This window comes from Ovis canadensis, chromosome 20 (genome assembly GCF_042477335.2).
Source record: "Ovis canadensis isolate MfBH-ARS-UI-01 breed Bighorn chromosome 20, ARS-UI_OviCan_v2, whole genome shotgun sequence".
Taxonomy (NCBI): Eukaryota; Metazoa; Chordata; class Mammalia; order Artiodactyla; family Bovidae; genus Ovis; species Ovis canadensis.
This window is the reverse complement of record NC_091264.1, coordinates 37,292,031-37,309,862: the sequence shown is the minus strand read 5'-3', so window position 1 is coordinate 37,309,862 and position 17,832 is coordinate 37,292,031. Positions and strand designations below refer to the sequence as shown.

General features: G+C 38.3%; 1 protein-coding gene across 1 annotated transcript; it reads left to right on the top strand.

The window, feature by feature from the left end:
* Positions 1-1,081: 1,081 nt before the first annotated feature.
* Positions 1,082-17,517, top strand: CRISP1 (cysteine rich secretory protein 1). Its single transcript, XM_069564267.1, has 7 exons — positions 1,082-1,147; positions 6,389-6,517; positions 12,607-12,697; positions 13,985-14,133; positions 15,809-15,900; positions 16,088-16,176; positions 17,390-17,517. The coding sequence occupies exons 1-7, from the start codon at positions 1,082-1,084 to the stop codon at positions 17,515-17,517; spliced, it is 744 nt and encodes a 247-aa protein (XP_069420368.1).
* The last annotated feature ends 315 nt before the right edge of the window (positions 17,518-17,832 follow it).

Genomic DNA, 17,832 nt, shown 5'->3' with positions numbered 1-17,832 from the left:
CTGTCGTCCCCTTCTCCTCCTGCCTTCAATCTTCCCCAGCATGAGGGTCTGTTCCAATGAGTCAGCCCTTCGCATCAGGTGGCCAAAGTATGCTATGCTGCTGCTGCTGCTGCTACTAAGTCGCTTCAGTCGTGTCCAACTCTGTGCAACCCCATAGACGGCAGCTCACCAGGCTCCCCAGTCCCTGGGATTCTCCAGCAATAGAAAATTCAAATCTAATCTTGCTGTGTTTATATTAGTTTCCTTGTTGCTACTGCAACAAATTCCTATAAGCTCAGAATCTTAAAACAGTACACATTTACTATTTATATAGTCTGGAGCTCAGGAATCCAAATGGGTCTCATTGAGCTAAGCTTCAGGGGAGAATTCATTTCCTTGCCTTTGCCTACTTTCAACAGCTTGCCCATATTCTTTGGCTCATAGTCCTTCCCTCTGTCTTCAAAGTCAGTTGTGGCTAACTGAGCCTTCCTCATCATCCATCACTGATGCTGCCTCTGTCTCTCATATATGCTTCCCAGGTGGCACTAGTGGTAAAGAACCCACCTGCTAATGCAGGAGGACATAAGAGACATGGGTTCAATCCCTGAGTCGGGAAGACCCCTGGAGGAGAGCGTGGCAACTCACTCCAATATTGTTGTCTAGAGAATCCTATGGACAGAGGAACCTGCTGCCAATAGTCCATAGGGTCACAGAGTTGGGCACAACTGAAACGAATTACCATTATCATGATTACATTGAATTCACATGGATAAGCCAGGACACTATCCCAACTCTAAAGTCAACTGATGAGCAATTTGAACTTTATCTGCTACCTTAATTCTCTTTTGTCACAAAATGTAACATATTCAGAGACTCCAGGGATTAACACTAACTTCTGTTATTCTCCCAATCATAGTTCTCTCTTCCTCTCTTGGTACCAATGACTAGCATATTAAAACTTTGTTCTGATCTTGCAGGTCCCTTTTTGCAAAAAAATAAAAAATGCAGATGCATGTAAAAGTGTTTCCCAAAAAGACTTATGACAAAACATTATCCCCACAAGTCGGCAATAGTCTAAAGTTATGTTACTTTTCTTACAGGGATGACAATGAAATGCTTCTTGTTTCTGGCCGTTGCTGCTGGCTGCCTGCCTGTTTTGATTATAAAAGTATGTGAGGATTGTATATTTTGTGATTACTTTTGAGAGAAGGATAAGAGCTAACTCTGTGCTACAACTTATTTTGTTCCAGGCACTATTGTGAGGATGCTATGCCCAGTAGGCCAGCTAAAGTCCACAGGGTCACAAAGAGTCGGACACGACTAAAGCAGCTGAGCACACACAGGCACATGCCCAGGACTCACCTAGTTCTCACCATAGCTCTATTAGGCAAGTACTATTCTTAATCTCATAATACAGAGAAAGAAACCAAACATAAGAGGTTAAGTCATGTGTCCAAAGTCAGATAACTTGGAAGTGGCAGAGTCTGAAGGTAAATCTAAGCAGTTTGACTTCACAAGCCCATGCCTACATCATTAAACTTCTCTGAATAATTCAAAAAGCTAAAAATGTAGGGTGGGAATTACTTCTTTACAGCTGATCCATGCCTTTTCCATGAAAATATGGGGGAAATATTGTTTTTTAGTTTTTCTCCAGATAAGGTAAGTATTTCATCAATATCCCAACTGAGCTTTCTGATTTATGACTATGACAAGAATTTAACACATCCAAATTAAATATAAAATGAAAAGTGCCAGGACTTCCCTCAAAGTCCAGTGGTTTGGAGTCCACATTTCCACTGCATGGGGCTTTGGTTCTGCTCCTGGTCTGGAACTTAAGATCCCACAAGCCTCACTTCACAACCAAAAATAAAAAATGAAATATGCCAACAGCAGGGAGAGAAATGTGAGGAGCTGTTAGCAATGGAGTCAATATATGATGCTTGAATCTCACTACTTATTAAAAACAAGAGTTTCAACATTCACAGAACAGAAATGGAACATTTAATGGTATATAAGAAGAAATAAATTCTGAGTATTTTACAAGTCATACAATAATATGTACCTGTAAGAAAAATCTCAATGATATAAGGAAAATATTACATTGCAATGTACTGAAAATATTTTTTATGATGAACTGGTTAATAGTTTTGGTATAGAACATGAGTGGTTTTTATATTTTCACATGCTAGATAGAAGTCAAAAGTGGAAAAAAGTGAAAGCTGCTTAATTCAATAAATGAAAGAAAATCTACATACATTAGATTACTGGGGTGCTTGTTTGGATCTTATCCCTCATACTTCTTTCCCCACGAGAAACTAGATGGAGCTCTTGCCTGATACCCAGCAATCCTCTGGTAAGTTAAAAGTATTGCATTTTGAAGTGATCATCAGATATTGGCTGCAACCTTTATGGTAGAAAACTAAAAAGCCTCAGAAGAGAAGTTTAAGAGATTAAAGTTCAAGGGCCCAGGATATGAGATGGTTGAGTCATCCTTGTGAATGCTGCTGTCACTCCTGTTGACTGCAGAATTTGGGGTAGACAAGATGAATTATTTCAGGAGACCCAATTTCTATCAATGAGAGGAATTTACAGGAAAATCACTACACAAAAGTAAATGTTTGGAGGTGGATAGCTTGAGCTAAATGACATGAAATTCACTGAAGCAGCATATTTTAAGAGGAGCAGGGAGAGTTATCATATGGATCTTAGGGAAATTCTTGTGGGTTCCCAGTTCAGTTCAGTTCAGTCACTCAGTCGTGTCCAACTCTTTGTGACCCCATGCACTGCAGCCTGCCCAGCTTCTCTGTCCATCACCAACTCCAGGAGCTTGCTCAAACTCATGCCCATCAAGTCAATGATGCCATCCGACCATCTCATCCTCTGTCATCCCCTTCTCCTTCTGCCTTCAATCTTTCCCAGCATCAGGGTCTTTTTGAATGAGTCAGTTCTTCTCATCAGGTGCCCAAAATATTGGAGCTTCAGCTTCAGTCCTTCCAATTGAAAGGTTGCTGCTGAGCCGTGAAAGACACAGGGAGTCTTGGCCTCCAGAGGAGAGGAATTCAATCCAGGGCCAGTGATGAGGCTTGATCACTCAGAGCTTTTGTGTAACCAAGTTTAATTAAAGTAAAAAAGAGACAGAGAAAGTTTCTGACATAGACATCAGAAGGGGGCAGAAAGAGTGCCCCCTTGCTAGTCTTTAGCAGGATGTTATATAGCTACTAGCAGGCTGCTAATTAGAGAAAGGAAATGTCTCAAAACTCAGAGTGGCACCAGGCTCCTCACCCACAACTTGCATTTTGAGATAATATTGGCACAAGGTGAGTCACCCCAGGGCTATAAGACGATGGACATGATTCTTGAAGAAAGGCAAGTTTCCAAGCGAATATTTGGTTTCATTAACATAGATTAGGAGAACAATTGTATGAGTAAAACATACTGGTTTGTCAAGTCGGTTCTGAGTCTTAGGTGGAACCAATTTGAAGACAGAGTCTAGGGTAAATACGTAGTTCATTAACATAGCTTAAGAAAAACATTTCCATAAGAAAAATGCATTGGTTAGCTCAAGGTTTGAGAAAAGTTACGTTTACGTGGAACCAGGTGTCGTCATGGGATCAGAGAATTTTAAGAGAAACCTCCTTTTACTTTTGTATAGAGAAGGGAAAAAAAAATCTGACACTTGTAGTTTGTTTCCTCCTGCCCTTAAAGAGAGATAGAAAAAACGTCTGACACTTGCAGCCTATTTCCTCCACTTGGAGACCCCTAGCCTTGGAGATCCAACCAGTCTATCCTAAATGAAATCAGTCCTGTGACATCCGGTCCCATCACTTCATGGCAAATAGATGAGGAAGCAATGGAAACAGTGACAGACTTTATTTTGGGGGGCTCCAAAATCACTTCAGATGGTGACTGCAGGCATGAAATTAAAAGATGTTTGCTCCTTGGAAGAAAAGCTATGACCAACTTAAACAGCATATTAAAAAGCAGAGACATTACTTTGCCAACAAAGGTCCATCTAGTCAAAGCTATCCTTTTCCCAATAGTCATGTATGGATGTGAGAGTTGGACTATAAAGAAAGCTAAAGGCCAAAGAATTGATGCTTTTGAACTGTGCTGTTGAAGAAGACTCTTGAGAATCCCTTGGACAGCAAAGAGATCCAACCAGTCCATCCTAAAGGAGATCAATTCTGAGTATTCATTGGAAGGATTGATTGAAGCTGAAACTCCAACACGTTGGCCAACTGATGCGAAGAACTGACTCACTAGAAAAGACCCTGATGCTGGGAAAGATTGAAGGCGAGAGAAGGAGACAACAGAGGATGAGATGTTTGGATGGCATCACCAACTCAATGGACATGAGTTTTAGTAAGCTCGAGGAGCTGGTAATGGACAGGGAAGCCTGGTGGGCTACAGTCCATGGGGTCACAAAGAGTCAGACACGACTGAGCAACTGAACTGAACTGAACTGAACCTTCTTGCCTGTTACTCTCTCACAATGAATATTCAAGATTGATTTCCTTTAGGACTGACTAGTTTGATCTCCTTGCTGTCCAACAGACTCTCAAGAGTTTTCTCCAACACCACAGTTCAAAACATCAGTTTTTCGGCCCTCAGCTTTCTTTATGGTCCAACTCTCACATTCATACATGACTATTGGAAAAACCATAGCTTTGACTAGGTGGACCTTTGTTGGCAAAGTAATGTCTCTGCTTTTTAATATGCTATCTTGGTCATGATTTTTCTTTCAAGGAGCCAACATCTTTTAATTTCATAGCTGCAGTCATCATCTGCAGTGATTTTGGAGTCCAAGAAATAAAGCCTGTCACTGTTTCTATTGTTTCTTAATCTGTTTGCCATGAAGTGATGGGATCGGATCCCATGATCTTAGTTTTTTGAATGTTGAGTTTTAAGGCAGCTTTTTCACTCTCCTCTTTCACCTTCATCACAAGACTCTTTAGTTCCTCCTTGCTTTCTGCCATAAGAATGGTGTCATCTGCATATCTGAGGTTACTGATATTTTCCCCAGCAATCTTGATTCCAGCTTGTGCTTTATGCAGCCTGACATTTTGCATGATGTACTCTGCATATAAGTTAAATAAGCAGGGTGACAATATACAGCCTTGATGTCCTCCTTTCCCAATTTGGAACTAGTTTTTTGTTCCATGTCTGGTTCTAATATTGTTTCTTGACCTGCATACAGGTTTCTCAGAAGGCAGGTAAGGTGGTCTGGTATTTCCATATCTTTAAGAATTTTCCAGTTTGTTGTAATCCACGTAGTCAAAGGCTTTAGGGTAGTCAATGAAGCAGAAGTAAATGCTTTTCTGGAATTCTCTTGCATATTCTATCATCCAACGGATATTGGCAGTTTGATCCCTCTAATCTAGTCCAGGATACTTGCAGTATGACAGAAAATAGCACCTTATGAGTGTGTTTTTGAAGAAATGACATCCACAGGGGACAGTTTCTAAAGAAGTGTAATGATTTTATAGTTTTGTCTTCTCCCAATATCCTTAAATTTTTAAATAAAATATAAGACAAGAACTACTATATTTGAGCAAAGTATGGCTGAATCCTATCCATTCAGAAACTGTTGATAGTCCTGTGGTAGTTGATAAATACACAGATACCACTCAAATTATACCACATAAGTTTTTCACTTTAAAAAAAAATAGCATAAAATACATGTGAATCACACACACACATAAAAGATGTTCTTTAAACAAATTAATGCTAACCTAAAATATTAAAGCCATTAATTGTTTTTCTTAGTAAGCTACAGGATAAAAGGTAAAAAAAATGAAACATTTTAGTTTGTAGTTGACTTGAATTCTATATTGTATGTACATATGCTGATACAAATATCAATGTTTTCTCGTATGAATCAGACAAAGATGCACAATCTGAGTTGAAGATCCTGAAGGTTTTGTACTCAGTGATGAATATTTAGACTCTCCCAGACACATACCTTTAAACAATATTCAAGTGTGAGTGGTTTATTTGGGATGCAAAGAGAACACTTGCAGGAGGTAGGGTGCAGAATGCACCAAGGAAGGGAAGTCAGGCAGTAAAAGGTATAACAGTATCAAAACATTTTCCACTATGGTTCGTATTGCCCAATAAAAATGCCTCAATATGGTCCAAAATACCAATTATAAATCTGAAAAACAACCCTTTCATAGTGCACTGTTCTGTAGACTTGTGTACTGTCAGATTGATATTCAGAAGTCCTCAAAACTAATAATGGAGCAATGGAAACTAGCTTACTGAGATGTCTTAGAGTGAAAAGAGCTGTAGAGTATTGTTTATTCAATATAAACTGTACATTTATTTCATGAAGTCTACAAGTAATATACTATGTGTTACAAATTCCACTTAAAAGAAGCAAGACTAATTAGTAATTTTCTGGTCACAGACAAAACCATCCAAAGTCCCATATGATACACTCTTTACGGAAATGGAGGCTGTCCAAGAAGAAATTGTTACTACACATAACATCCTCAGGAGAGGAGTATCTCCACCAGCCAGCAACATGCTGAAAATGGTAAGATTAATTAAACAGCAACCATGATGATGCCAATGATAGGAACGGTGTTTACTGAGATTTTATTAAGTTCTATTTGGTTTCCATATACTAAAAGTCTGGTCTTCACAAATAAACCGATCATGCAACAGAAGAAACAGAGGCTCAGAGGAAGTAAGTAGCTTTTCCAAACTCACAGAGTTAGTAAGTGACAGAGCCACATCCGTCACAGAAAGTGTAGTTTCATTCTTAATGGTCCCTAGGACAGTGTTTCTCAAACTCTAGTTTGCTTGAGCCAGCTGAAGAATTTGATGAAGCACCAGACCCTGGGCCCCACTCTCTGAGGTCTGATTCAGGAGGTCTGAGATGGATACCATTCCAAGCTCCCAGATAATGCTGATGCTGCCAGTCAGTATCATCAGTATAGCAGATGCTACAGGTGCTTTAACAATGCATTTGGGGAGGCATTTCATAGCTGTCTTCATTGGGCAGTAGCCCAGAGACTAAGATGCTCTGAGAATCAAGATGCCCATGTTCTAACCTGGTGGTGAAGCTAGATGAGCCAGTATTGGCAAATCTGTTTCCTTGTTTCAAACACTAGTGGTAAAGAATTCTCCTATCAATGCAGGAGACTTAAGAGACCTGAGTTCAATCCCTGGGTTGAAAAGATCCCCTGGAGTAGGAAATGACAACCCACTCCAATATTCTTGCCTGGAAAATACAATGGACAGAGAAGCCTGGTGGGCTACAGGCCAAAGGGTCACAAAGAGTCAGACAAGACTAAAGCAACTTAGCGTATAAGAAAAGAGAAATTGTCTTTTCTCTGTAAACCTGCAGTGTGAGCAAAGTGTTATCAAACAAACAAATGTAGGCACTATTCAGGTGTATTAGGTGACTAGCCTCACCTATATTATATCCCAGATGTATCACTCAGGTTTGGGGGATCCTAAACTTGGTTGTTTAGCCCCAGACTAGCCTAGAATAACAAGGGTTAGAAATAACACAGGCACTGGGAACTGAGCCTAGGGGACAGTTTTCTCAGGCAAATGACAAAAAAAGGAGGAAAAGAGTAAATGGAAAAATGATCTTGAAATATATCTCTTGGTCATCTTAGAACCCAAAATAATAAAAGCCAACAGCTAGCATAGGCATTTTTGCATTCTGAGTATTGTAACTGACAGCATATTGTACTTATTATAGTTTGAAAGGCATTCTTATATAATCTTATCGCATTCAGTTCAGTTCAGTCGCTCAGCCGAGTCCGACTCTTTGCTACCCCATGAACCGCAGCACGCCAGGCCTCCCTGTCCATCACCAACTCCCAGAGTCCACCCAAACCCATGTCCATCGAGTCGGTGATGCCATCCAACCATCTCTTCCTCCCTTGTCCCCTTCTCCTCCTGCCCTCAATCTTTCCCAGCATCAGGGCCTTTTCAAATGAATCAGCTCTTCACATCAGGTGGCCAAAGTATTGGAGTTTCAGCTTCAGCATCAGTCCTTCCAATGAACATCCAGGACTGGTCTCCTTTAGGATGGACTGGTTGGATCTCCTTGCAGTCCAAGGGACTCTCAAGAGTCTTCTCCAACACCACAGTTCAAAAGCATCAGTTCTTCAGTGCTCAGCTTTCTTTATAGTCCAAGTCTCACATCCATACATGACCACTGGAAAAACCATAGCCTTGACTAGATGGACCTTTGTTGGCAAAGAAATGTCTCTGCTTTTTAATATGCTGTTTAGGTTGGTCATAACATTCCTTCCAAGGAGTAAGCGGTTTTTAGTTTCACGGCTGCAATCAACATCTGCAGTGATTTTGGAGCCCAGAAAAAATAGTCTGCCACAGCTTCCACTGTTTCCACTGTTTCCCCATCTATTTGCCATGAAGTTATGGGACCGGATGCCATGATCTTCGTTTTCTGAATGTTGAGCTTTAAGCCAACTTTTTCACTCTCCTCTTTCACTTTCATCAAGAAGCTCTTTAGTTCTTCTTCACTTTCGGCCTTAAGGGTGGTGTCATCTGCATATCTGAGGTTATTGATATTTCTCCTGGCAATCTTGATTCCAGCTCGTGCTTCCTCCAGCCCAGTGTTTCTCATGATGTACTCTGCATATAAGTTAAACAAGCAGGGTGACAATATATAGCCTTGACGTACTCCTTTTCCTATTTGAAACCAGTCTGTTGTTTCATGTCCAGTTCTAACTGTTGCTTCCTGCCCTGCATATAGGTTTCTCAAGAGGCAAATCAGGTGGCCTGGTATTCATATCTCTTTCAGAATTTTCCACAGTGTATTGTGATCCACACAGTCAAAGGCTTTGGCATAGTCAATAAAGCAGAAATAGATATTTTTCTGGAACTCTCTTGCTTTTTCGATGATCCAGCGGATGTTGGCAATTTGATCTCTGGTTCCTCTGCCAGCTTGAACATCTGGAAGTTCATAGTACATGTATTGCTGAAGCATTATTGCATTATTTCATTTCATTTTCTCAATCATCTTGTGATGTAAATGATACTATCATCTCTGTTTTATAGATGGTAAATCTGAACATCAGAGAAATTAGGTATCTCGTCCAAAGTCTTAAGTACTGGATAAAAACAGATTCAAATACGAATGGCCAACTCCAGGGACCAGCTCTTAACACTTTACCTTCCTTAGGACAAACAGGGTTCTAAATCCTGTTTCCAAATCAGCAAATAAATGTAGCTAGGAGGCAGTGAAGAAGTTATAGAGTGAACAGAAAATATAGTCTCTGATTTCAGAGACTTTATTATTGTGTATTCAAGGTAAATACAGAGGAAATATTATAACATAGTACTAAATATATGTGCTTCCCTTGTAGCTCAGCTGGTAAAAAATCTGCCTGCAATGCAGGAGATCCCAGTTCAACTCCTGGGTCAAGAAGATCCCCTGGAGAAGGGATAGGCTACCCATTCCAATATTCTTGGGCTTCCCTGGTGGCTCAGACAGTAAAGAATCTGCTTGTAATGAGGGAGACCTGGGTTCAATCCGTGGGTTGGGAAGATCCCCTGGTGGAGGGCAGGGCAACCCACTCCAGTATTCTTGCCTGGGGAATCCTCATGGACAGAGGTACCTGGCAGGCTACAGTCCATGGGGTTTCAAGGAGTCTGACGCAACTGAGTGACTACAGCACAGCATTGAATATATCAGTTCAGTCACTCAGTCGTGTCTGACTCTTTGCGACCCCATGAATCGCAGCACGCCAGGCCTCCCTGTCCATCACCAACTCCAAAGTTCACTCAGACTCGCATCTATCGAGTCAGTGATGCCATCCAGCCATCTCATCCTCTATAAAATTAATATATTTGTGTTAAGATGTAAAGGTATGAGAGATCAATAATATGATAAATTAAGTGTACCAATAAAACTGAGTAACGTTTTAAAAGACAATATAGGAGCTGAGTTTTTCCGTAAATAATGCATAGGGTATGGAGAGAAAGGAACTGATAGAATTATAGTAGAGCTGAAAAGCCAATCACAAATGCCAGGCAAAGATTTTCAAGAAAAGAAAAACAAAAGTTTCTGCACATAAAGTTGGAATTTTATTTAAACAGAACCATTTACTAAAGCCAGAACTTGTAATTTTGCTGCAATAACCATACATACTTACTTTTGATTTAACTTATGATGTATAATAAAAACATTTGTATCTTACCAACATTACTCAGAGGCAATATCCCAAACAGCTTCCTCAAAGAAGTATGAACCACATACTGTTTGTAATTACGGTTTCAGGTACTTTACACAAGAAGATAAACAGACTCTGAGATGGAGATTAGCATGTATGATGTTTATTGGGGAACAATTTCCAGATTTACAGAGATCTGTGGATGTGGATAAAGAAGCAGCATAGAGTGTACAAAGAAGTTGGGTCGTGAGTATAGGCACAACAGAAGCCTCCATTAATCCCATGGGAAACTGGACAACTAGGACAGCTCAGTAGACCTTGTCCTGAGTTGGAGAGAGTTTGTGTGGCATTTATAGTTACTATAGCTCTGTGCTTGTGCTGCTAGATATGTGCTGCCCTAGGGAAGTAAGTATGCTCATGAATAGGGACAACATGTGTTAAAAAGGACAGCAGAGCTTTCTGTGGGCAAGACTCTCAGCTCAAGAGGAAATAAGTGCTTCAGTTCTGAAAGCGATCTGGGTATGGGCGGTACATCTTAGCATGCACAATGAATGGTCAGCAATGAATTAGCCAGATAAGTTCCAGTTCGAAACACTTGGTGACCTGGTCAGAATAGGCAAGATTTTATATTTGTGAGTTCAATGATGTTATTCCCACTGCCAGGAGATATTATGCCCTGATGAGATGTTTTATGTCATCTCTACTTTTTTAATTAGATGTATCCATCATTGAAATATATCTTACATCTTTTTTTTTTTCCTTTTCTTTCCTCAAGGGCTAGTTTTCTTTTCTTTCTTTCTTTCTTTTTTTTAACTGGAGTATAGTTATAATGCTGTGTTAGTTTCTGCTGTACCACAAAGTGAATCAGTGATACATATATATCCTCTTTTTTGGGTTTCCTTCCCATTTAGGTCACCACAGAGTATTGGGTAGAATTCCTTGTTTTACAGTCAGTTCTCATTAGTTATCTATTTTATTTATACATAGTAGTATGTGTATCTATCTATATATGGATATAGACATATCCATGTCTGTCCCAACTCATTCCACTCCCCTTTCCCCCCTTGGTATCCATATGTTTGTTTTCTATGTCTGGGTCTCTATTTCTGCTCTGCAAATAAATTCATGTTACCATTTTTCTGGATTCCAGGTGTATGCATTAATATATGATACTGGTTTTTCTCTTTTGACTTATTTCACTCTGGAAATACATCTTTTCTTGCATGAAACAAGCAAACCCCACAAAAACCACATTTTTACTTTGACCCTAAGCTAATAAGTTACTTAGTTAACCTCACAATTTAATCAGTTCATCAATCTGGGGGGTAATTCTATAAAACTAACACAGATGGCAGCCTATGCGTATGAGATAAACTTCTTCAACGGCAGGGAAAATATTGAAAAACTAAGTGAGGGCATCACTGAAAAATTATTTTCAAGAGTAGCTGGATGATTTATATAAAAGCCCATAGTAAACAAGAAATGCTGCAACTTTCGTTCAGTAATAATGTCTTTTGTGCATATCTGGGGACAATCTTTTAAGTGGACGTACATAACATGAGAATGAGAGAGTGTCCGGGAGAACATTTGTCACACTCCTATAACAAGGGATGTAGACTTTCTACTTTTCATCTTATTTCGAGAAAACCCCAACAAAATGCTTCAACTTAGCACAATCGACACACATCAAGAGTTAGGAGCACACGCTCCAGAGCCAGAAGAACTTGGGTTCTAATTTTCTTTCTGCCACTTATAGATGGTATTATCCTGAAAAGTTAAGCAGCATCTTTGTGTCTCAGTTTCCTGATTTGTAGATGGGGATAGTAAGAGTGATTCCCTTGTAGAACTGCTATGAGTAAAGATGAGAGCATACACATAAAGAATTGGTAACAGATCCTTGCATGTATGTTAGTTATGACTTGCTATTATTATTCATAATTTAGATCGAGTTATGTGACACTATATTTGTTTCTAATCACAGAAATACTTATTTATTGAGCATGTACCATAAGATTTATTATATCATAGTTGTATTGCATGAATTATCCAAATTAAAAACTTAAAAATGTTGAACAAACTATCGTGTATGAATTATGGGGCATATTTTACAGATGAAGAAACTGTGATTCAAAGAGATTTAATAATGTGTCAAAGGTAAAACTATTAATAAATAATGAGATGGATTTCTAACTTGTCTATTTTAATGGAAGCATTTACTTAAATGCTAATATTTCAGAAAAAAGAAGCTACATCTGAATGTTATCATCAAGTTTTGATCTTGTAAGTTTGAGGGTTAAAACAATGGACTGAAAGATTTGCCTTCCTCTTCGAACCAAAATATTTAAGAGAATTCAATTGTTAGCCTACACAATTGAGAATATTGGTAGCTTTGGATTTTTAGAAAGAATGAACTAGAATCTTATCACAGAAATGTTATTAAGGCCATGTGTTTGTGTTTCACTTGTAGAATTGGAGTGAAGAAGCTGCACAAAATGCCAGAATGTTGTCAAAGGACTGTGAATTGGTACAAAGCAATGCACTCAAGAGGCGAATTACAAGTAGGTATACAACACACCTTTTTGCTCAAAGGTCCTCAGGAATTGTTCAGTAACTTGGTAAGGGTAAGTTAAGTCATCTAGCATGTATTTACACTTACCCCATAAATGGCAGTGAATTGTGACTCATCGCACTGTTTCATTACTGCTAATTTTTAAATTCAGATATTCAAATTTTCAAATTCCTGATTCTAATCACCAAAAGAAAAGAGTCAAAGCTCTCAATATCATAGGATAGTTGAATACAATAATAACAGATGAAAAGCTGTATAGCTAGAAGGTTCCCACTCCATGTAGTTATTTTGTGCATGCATGCTAAAAGTCACTTCAGTCGTGTTCGACTCTGTGTAACCCTATGGACTATAGCCCACCGGGTCCTCTGTCTGTGGGATTCTCCAGGCAAGAACACTGGAGTGGGTTTCTCTCCATGCCCTCCTCCAGGCGATTTTCCCAACCCAGGGATGTAACCCGCATCTCTAACATCTCCTACACTGACAGGCAGATTCTTTACCACCAGCGCCACCTGGGAAGCCCATAGTTATTTCAGCTACTCACAGTATTACCATGGGACTATACTTAACTTTGGAAAGAGCTATCTTTGAGAAGTGAGTCATATTCAACTCTATGGAGCTGCCCATAAGAACAAGTTTAGATGCTCAAAAATAAACCCATCTCATGGCATATATATTAGGTAGAACACTGATAGTTTCCTGAAAAGCCATTAGTGTCTCCTACACGAGCAGACATTAATAACACTTTGTATTTAAAGATTTTGGGGCATCTTTACTCAATGCTGTTAAGCTGTGAATTGGCAATATGAGTCTTTCCTGCCCCAGAGGAAGGCAGTTTATTACCAAACGTCATGTTTGATTGAGAGCCCACATCAGAAGTGAATGGATGGCCAAATGAGCAAATGTGTATTCCAAGGTCCTTGCATGATGAAGACTTTGTGTGGTTGCTTTCGAGGCATGGACTTGGTTACAACTCATAGACTGTTCTGATTGGTTTCATCTTTCACCATCAGCTTGGACACAGCAGAAACTGAAATGCTGGTTGATCTGATTTCCAAGCTTGCAGATCATTTCCTACTGTCAGTTTTCAGCAAGCCTGAGCACCACACGGTTATTCATCAGTGAGAAAGAAAACTGTTAGCCAAATACAGCTGAGTTGGTCTCCTCTTATCAAACATTGCTTGGATGACCAGTGAAACATTTCTAAAATAGGAGAATATCCTTATAAAATGTTTACAAGCTTTGTAAAGTATAACCTAGTCCTTTTTCCTCCTCTTAGATACTTTTTGTGGAGAAAATATGCATCTGACATCTTATCCTATCTCATGGTCAAATGTGATCAGGACCTGGTACAGTGAGTCTAAATATTTCCAGTATGGGGAATGGACATTGAAAGATGATGACGTGACAACTGACCATTACACTCAGGTAAACTGTGTGCTGGCCAATATACCTATTGATTAAGTGACTTTAAGGGTGTGTGGAAAATAGGCAAATAAGAACCATGGGAAATCATTCACCCACTTTTTGCAAATTTACAGTCTTCAAAGATACTTCTTAACTTTTAGTGGGAAATAATACTTGGAAACCATTATCTGGGATCTGGGTATGTTCAAGGACTTCTTTAGTTTAGAAAAAACTAAGAAAGGGTTGGAGAAGGAGGCTGAACCATGATAGCTTCAAGAGTTGAAGGAGATGAACACAGAGGGAAGGGCCTTATCATTGGAGCCATATTAGCTATTATAAATGTTACCTTGTATTTTGAATGTAGTAGAAGTCATTAAACAGAAGAATGATTTGATCTGATTCACATTTTTAAAATACCACTGGGCTTCAATGTAGACAATAAATTAATTCTACAAAAATGACTTTGAATATCTAAATCAGGTGATTTGTTTTCCAGCAAGATGTAAATTAACAAAACTCATCCAGAATGGATAGATTTAAATACTTAATATGCAAGAAATACAAATGATAAAACAGCGTTATCCCCGAAGCAGAAGACTCAGCTGTGACACAAAATCTGTAATAAAATCTACTCACAATAAAACCTACTTCAGATTAATGTTAAAAGCTTACAGAGATACCACATTTAAGAAACATAGACTTAATCACTTATTCTAAAGCAAAGCAGACATTTCTAAATAGAGACTAGCAAGTAGAATTCTTTTTCCTTATTATTATTATTTACCTGGCCACGTGGCATGTGGGATCTTAATTCCCCAACAAGGGATCAAACCCACACCCCGAGCAGTGAAGTGCAGTCTTAACCACTGCACCACCAGGGACATCCCAATAGCATTATTATTTTAAGATTGATATCATTGGACACAGTGGTATGTGCCAGGAATCCTAGAATAGTATAGCATTAGACCATTTATTTATAATTTATGCTATCAGAGGACAAAAATAAAATTATTACCCAGAGAGCTAAAAATATGACAATGTAAGACAAAAACTCCTATTTTCCTTTTCTTTTAGGTAAAAGTAGACTAGACCCACTATTTCCATCAAAAGAACATGAGCTCCATTACTCTGAAGCAGTAATTTAACATTTCTTCTTCCAAACACTTGAAAGTTTTTTTTTATTCAGTCCCCACCATATACCTATGATGTAGAAGCTAGTATTATTATATTTTATTTTACAAATAATAAAATGAGATTTAAAGACATAAAACAAGCTGGTAAATGACATCCCACCAGGAAGTGGCAGAGATGGATTTAGAACCTGACTCATTGTTTTCTCAAGAGCCAACTCACTGTTCTCTACCATGCCACTTTTTTGATGATTAAGCTAGATTGCTGCCATGCTCTAATTTTTATGCAATCACCAAACAGTCTTCCTCATGTTACTGTGTTTTCCATACAGATTTGATAAGAAGAAGCACATAAGTCAGGGTCAGTGATGGCACCCAAGAATGCATATATGTATGCACGATATCTAGACACATGGGAATCTCTCTGTTTCTATGACCTCCTAAAAAGCCATGCTCAAAGCATCCGAAAAGCATATGTGTTTATTTTCAATCATGGGTAACAATATTCATTTTGGAATCGTGTAGCAAAAGAGCAAAGTATTAATGTAACGATCTCATCTTTACAGGTTGTTTGGGCCGCTTCTTACCTTGTTGGCTGTGGCATGTCATCATGTCATAAAGGAATTCATTATCTCTACATTTGTCACTATTGTCATGAGTATGTATTATATAGCTTTAGTTTCACAGAACTTTTAGAAATTCATTTCCCTTACATCCTCTAGTTTCTCAAAAATCATTTGTTTTAAATTATTTTAACATATTTTCAAGAGTGAGTAAAATTTTATTTGCATTTTTCAAAAAGGAATTTTATTAGACCGCTTTCTCCTATGTTTTTTTTTTTTAAGGGGAAATGATCCTGACAAGAAGAATGTACCTTATAATAAGGGAAGTCCATGTGGAGACTGTCCAAATAACTGTGAAGATAAACTATGTAGTAAGTTTTACGTCTCAGTGTGCTTAATATTGATCGTTGATCTAGGAGCTATGGGTCATTAAAATCAAGTGTTTAATAATATTATAAATTCTGTAATATTACTTTTTCCTCAATCATCCCAAAGGAGTAATTAACATTATCTGATTTCCCTTCTCCCACTCCCAAAGTGACCCAGAAGACCAATGAGTAAATCTATTGGATTGGAAATTAGAACATCCAGGTCTAAAGTCAACTTTCCATCCTAAAACTTAAAGTTCTCACCCTATAATAAGGGCATCTTGGATAAGACGTTAATATAATTTTTTCTGCTCTTTATATAAAGAGTTTCTTGGCTCTGTTATTGCAGCCCTGAAGTTAGACATCTTGCTTTCAGGTTACCAGGGTTCTCAGGTTGCTCTTTGGCCATAACCCCTCTACCTGCCTGTCCACTTATCAGAGCAAGTGGTAATTTTTTACTGGGTGATCCTTATACTTTTAAGTTTCCACGGACACATTGGAAGACATGAGCTGATGATCATACTGTCTATTTACTGTACATCTTTTTATTTCTTAAGTAAATCTTATCTAAAATGTAGTATTAACTAAATGGGTTCCAATTCCATGTTCATTTCCTTAGGTAACAAAAAGTGTCTTTTTCTGAAGTTTCCTTCAGGCATAATTTACTAGTCCATGGGAATATGTTTATAACTTAATTTTCAGTAAGTTTATGGAGAAATAATAAACCTCCCCCCCCCACACCAAAAAATATCCTTTGTCTGCAGATTTGGAAGACTGAAAGGTTTATTTTCCTTCACCTGACCACTTTATTCCATTTGCTTTTAAATCAAGGAAAAAGGCAATCTCTTTTCGTTTATCAATTTTTCTGTCATTCTTCTTCTTTTCCTTCTTCTTCTCCCTGTCACTTTCAGTAACTCATTTCTGAAAATAAATGTAGCTGGAGAAAGATAAAATATCTACTAATTACCTTTGCTACAGAGTAATGGGGTAGGGTTTTGTTTTTTTTTTTATCCAAGAGACAAAAGCAATGTCTAGAATGGAATGGAAAATGCCATAGAAGTAAAATGAGAGTAGAAAGAAAATAAGTATTACTTAATAGTATTGACTCTATAACAGAATATACTTCTCTTAAGCCTTTTACTCACCTACAAATGCATAAGAAGCTGAGAGATGAGTTTTTGAGTCAATATAGCGTAACCTTGCTTTTTCCTTTCAGCGAACCCCTGCATCTACTACGATGAACATAATAACTGTAATACACAAACTCAACATCTTGGCTGCAACCACCTGTCAGTTCAACGACTCTGCAAAGCTAGTTGTATGTGTCAAACTGAGATAAAATAGCCTTTTTTATTTGCAACTGTAACATGCTGTTGGATCATCTTTGACCTTCCTTTGCTCCAGCAGCTTCTGATGCATTTCAATTGGTTTTAATTACACCTGAGATACTAATTTTCACTAATCATATATAAGTGTTAATCACTCAGTTGTGTCCGACCCTCTGCAATCCCATGGATTATTTTTACAACAATGCCCTTCACTCCTGTTCTGATACATTGTGAAGCAACATTGTTTTAAACTTTCTTAAACCTGGAGTGAAATATGATTGATGAAATGTGATAAAACTATGAAATATGGAATGAAATATGATTTAAATAT

Bases quoted from the DNA above. Each gene is read 5' to 3' on its own strand.
- CRISP1 (XM_069564267.1), top strand. From the start codon at position 1,082: ATGACAATGAAATGCTTCTTGTTTCTGGCCGTTGCTGCTGGCTGCCTG. The intron at 6,518-12,606 runs GTAAGATTAATT...TTTCACTTGTAG, and splicing joins CCAGCAACATGCTGAAAATG to AATTGGAGTGAAGAAGCTGC. The intron at 16,177-17,389 runs GTAAGTTTTACG...TTTTCCTTTCAG, and splicing joins CTGTGAAGATAAACTATGTA to CGAACCCCTGCATCTACTAC.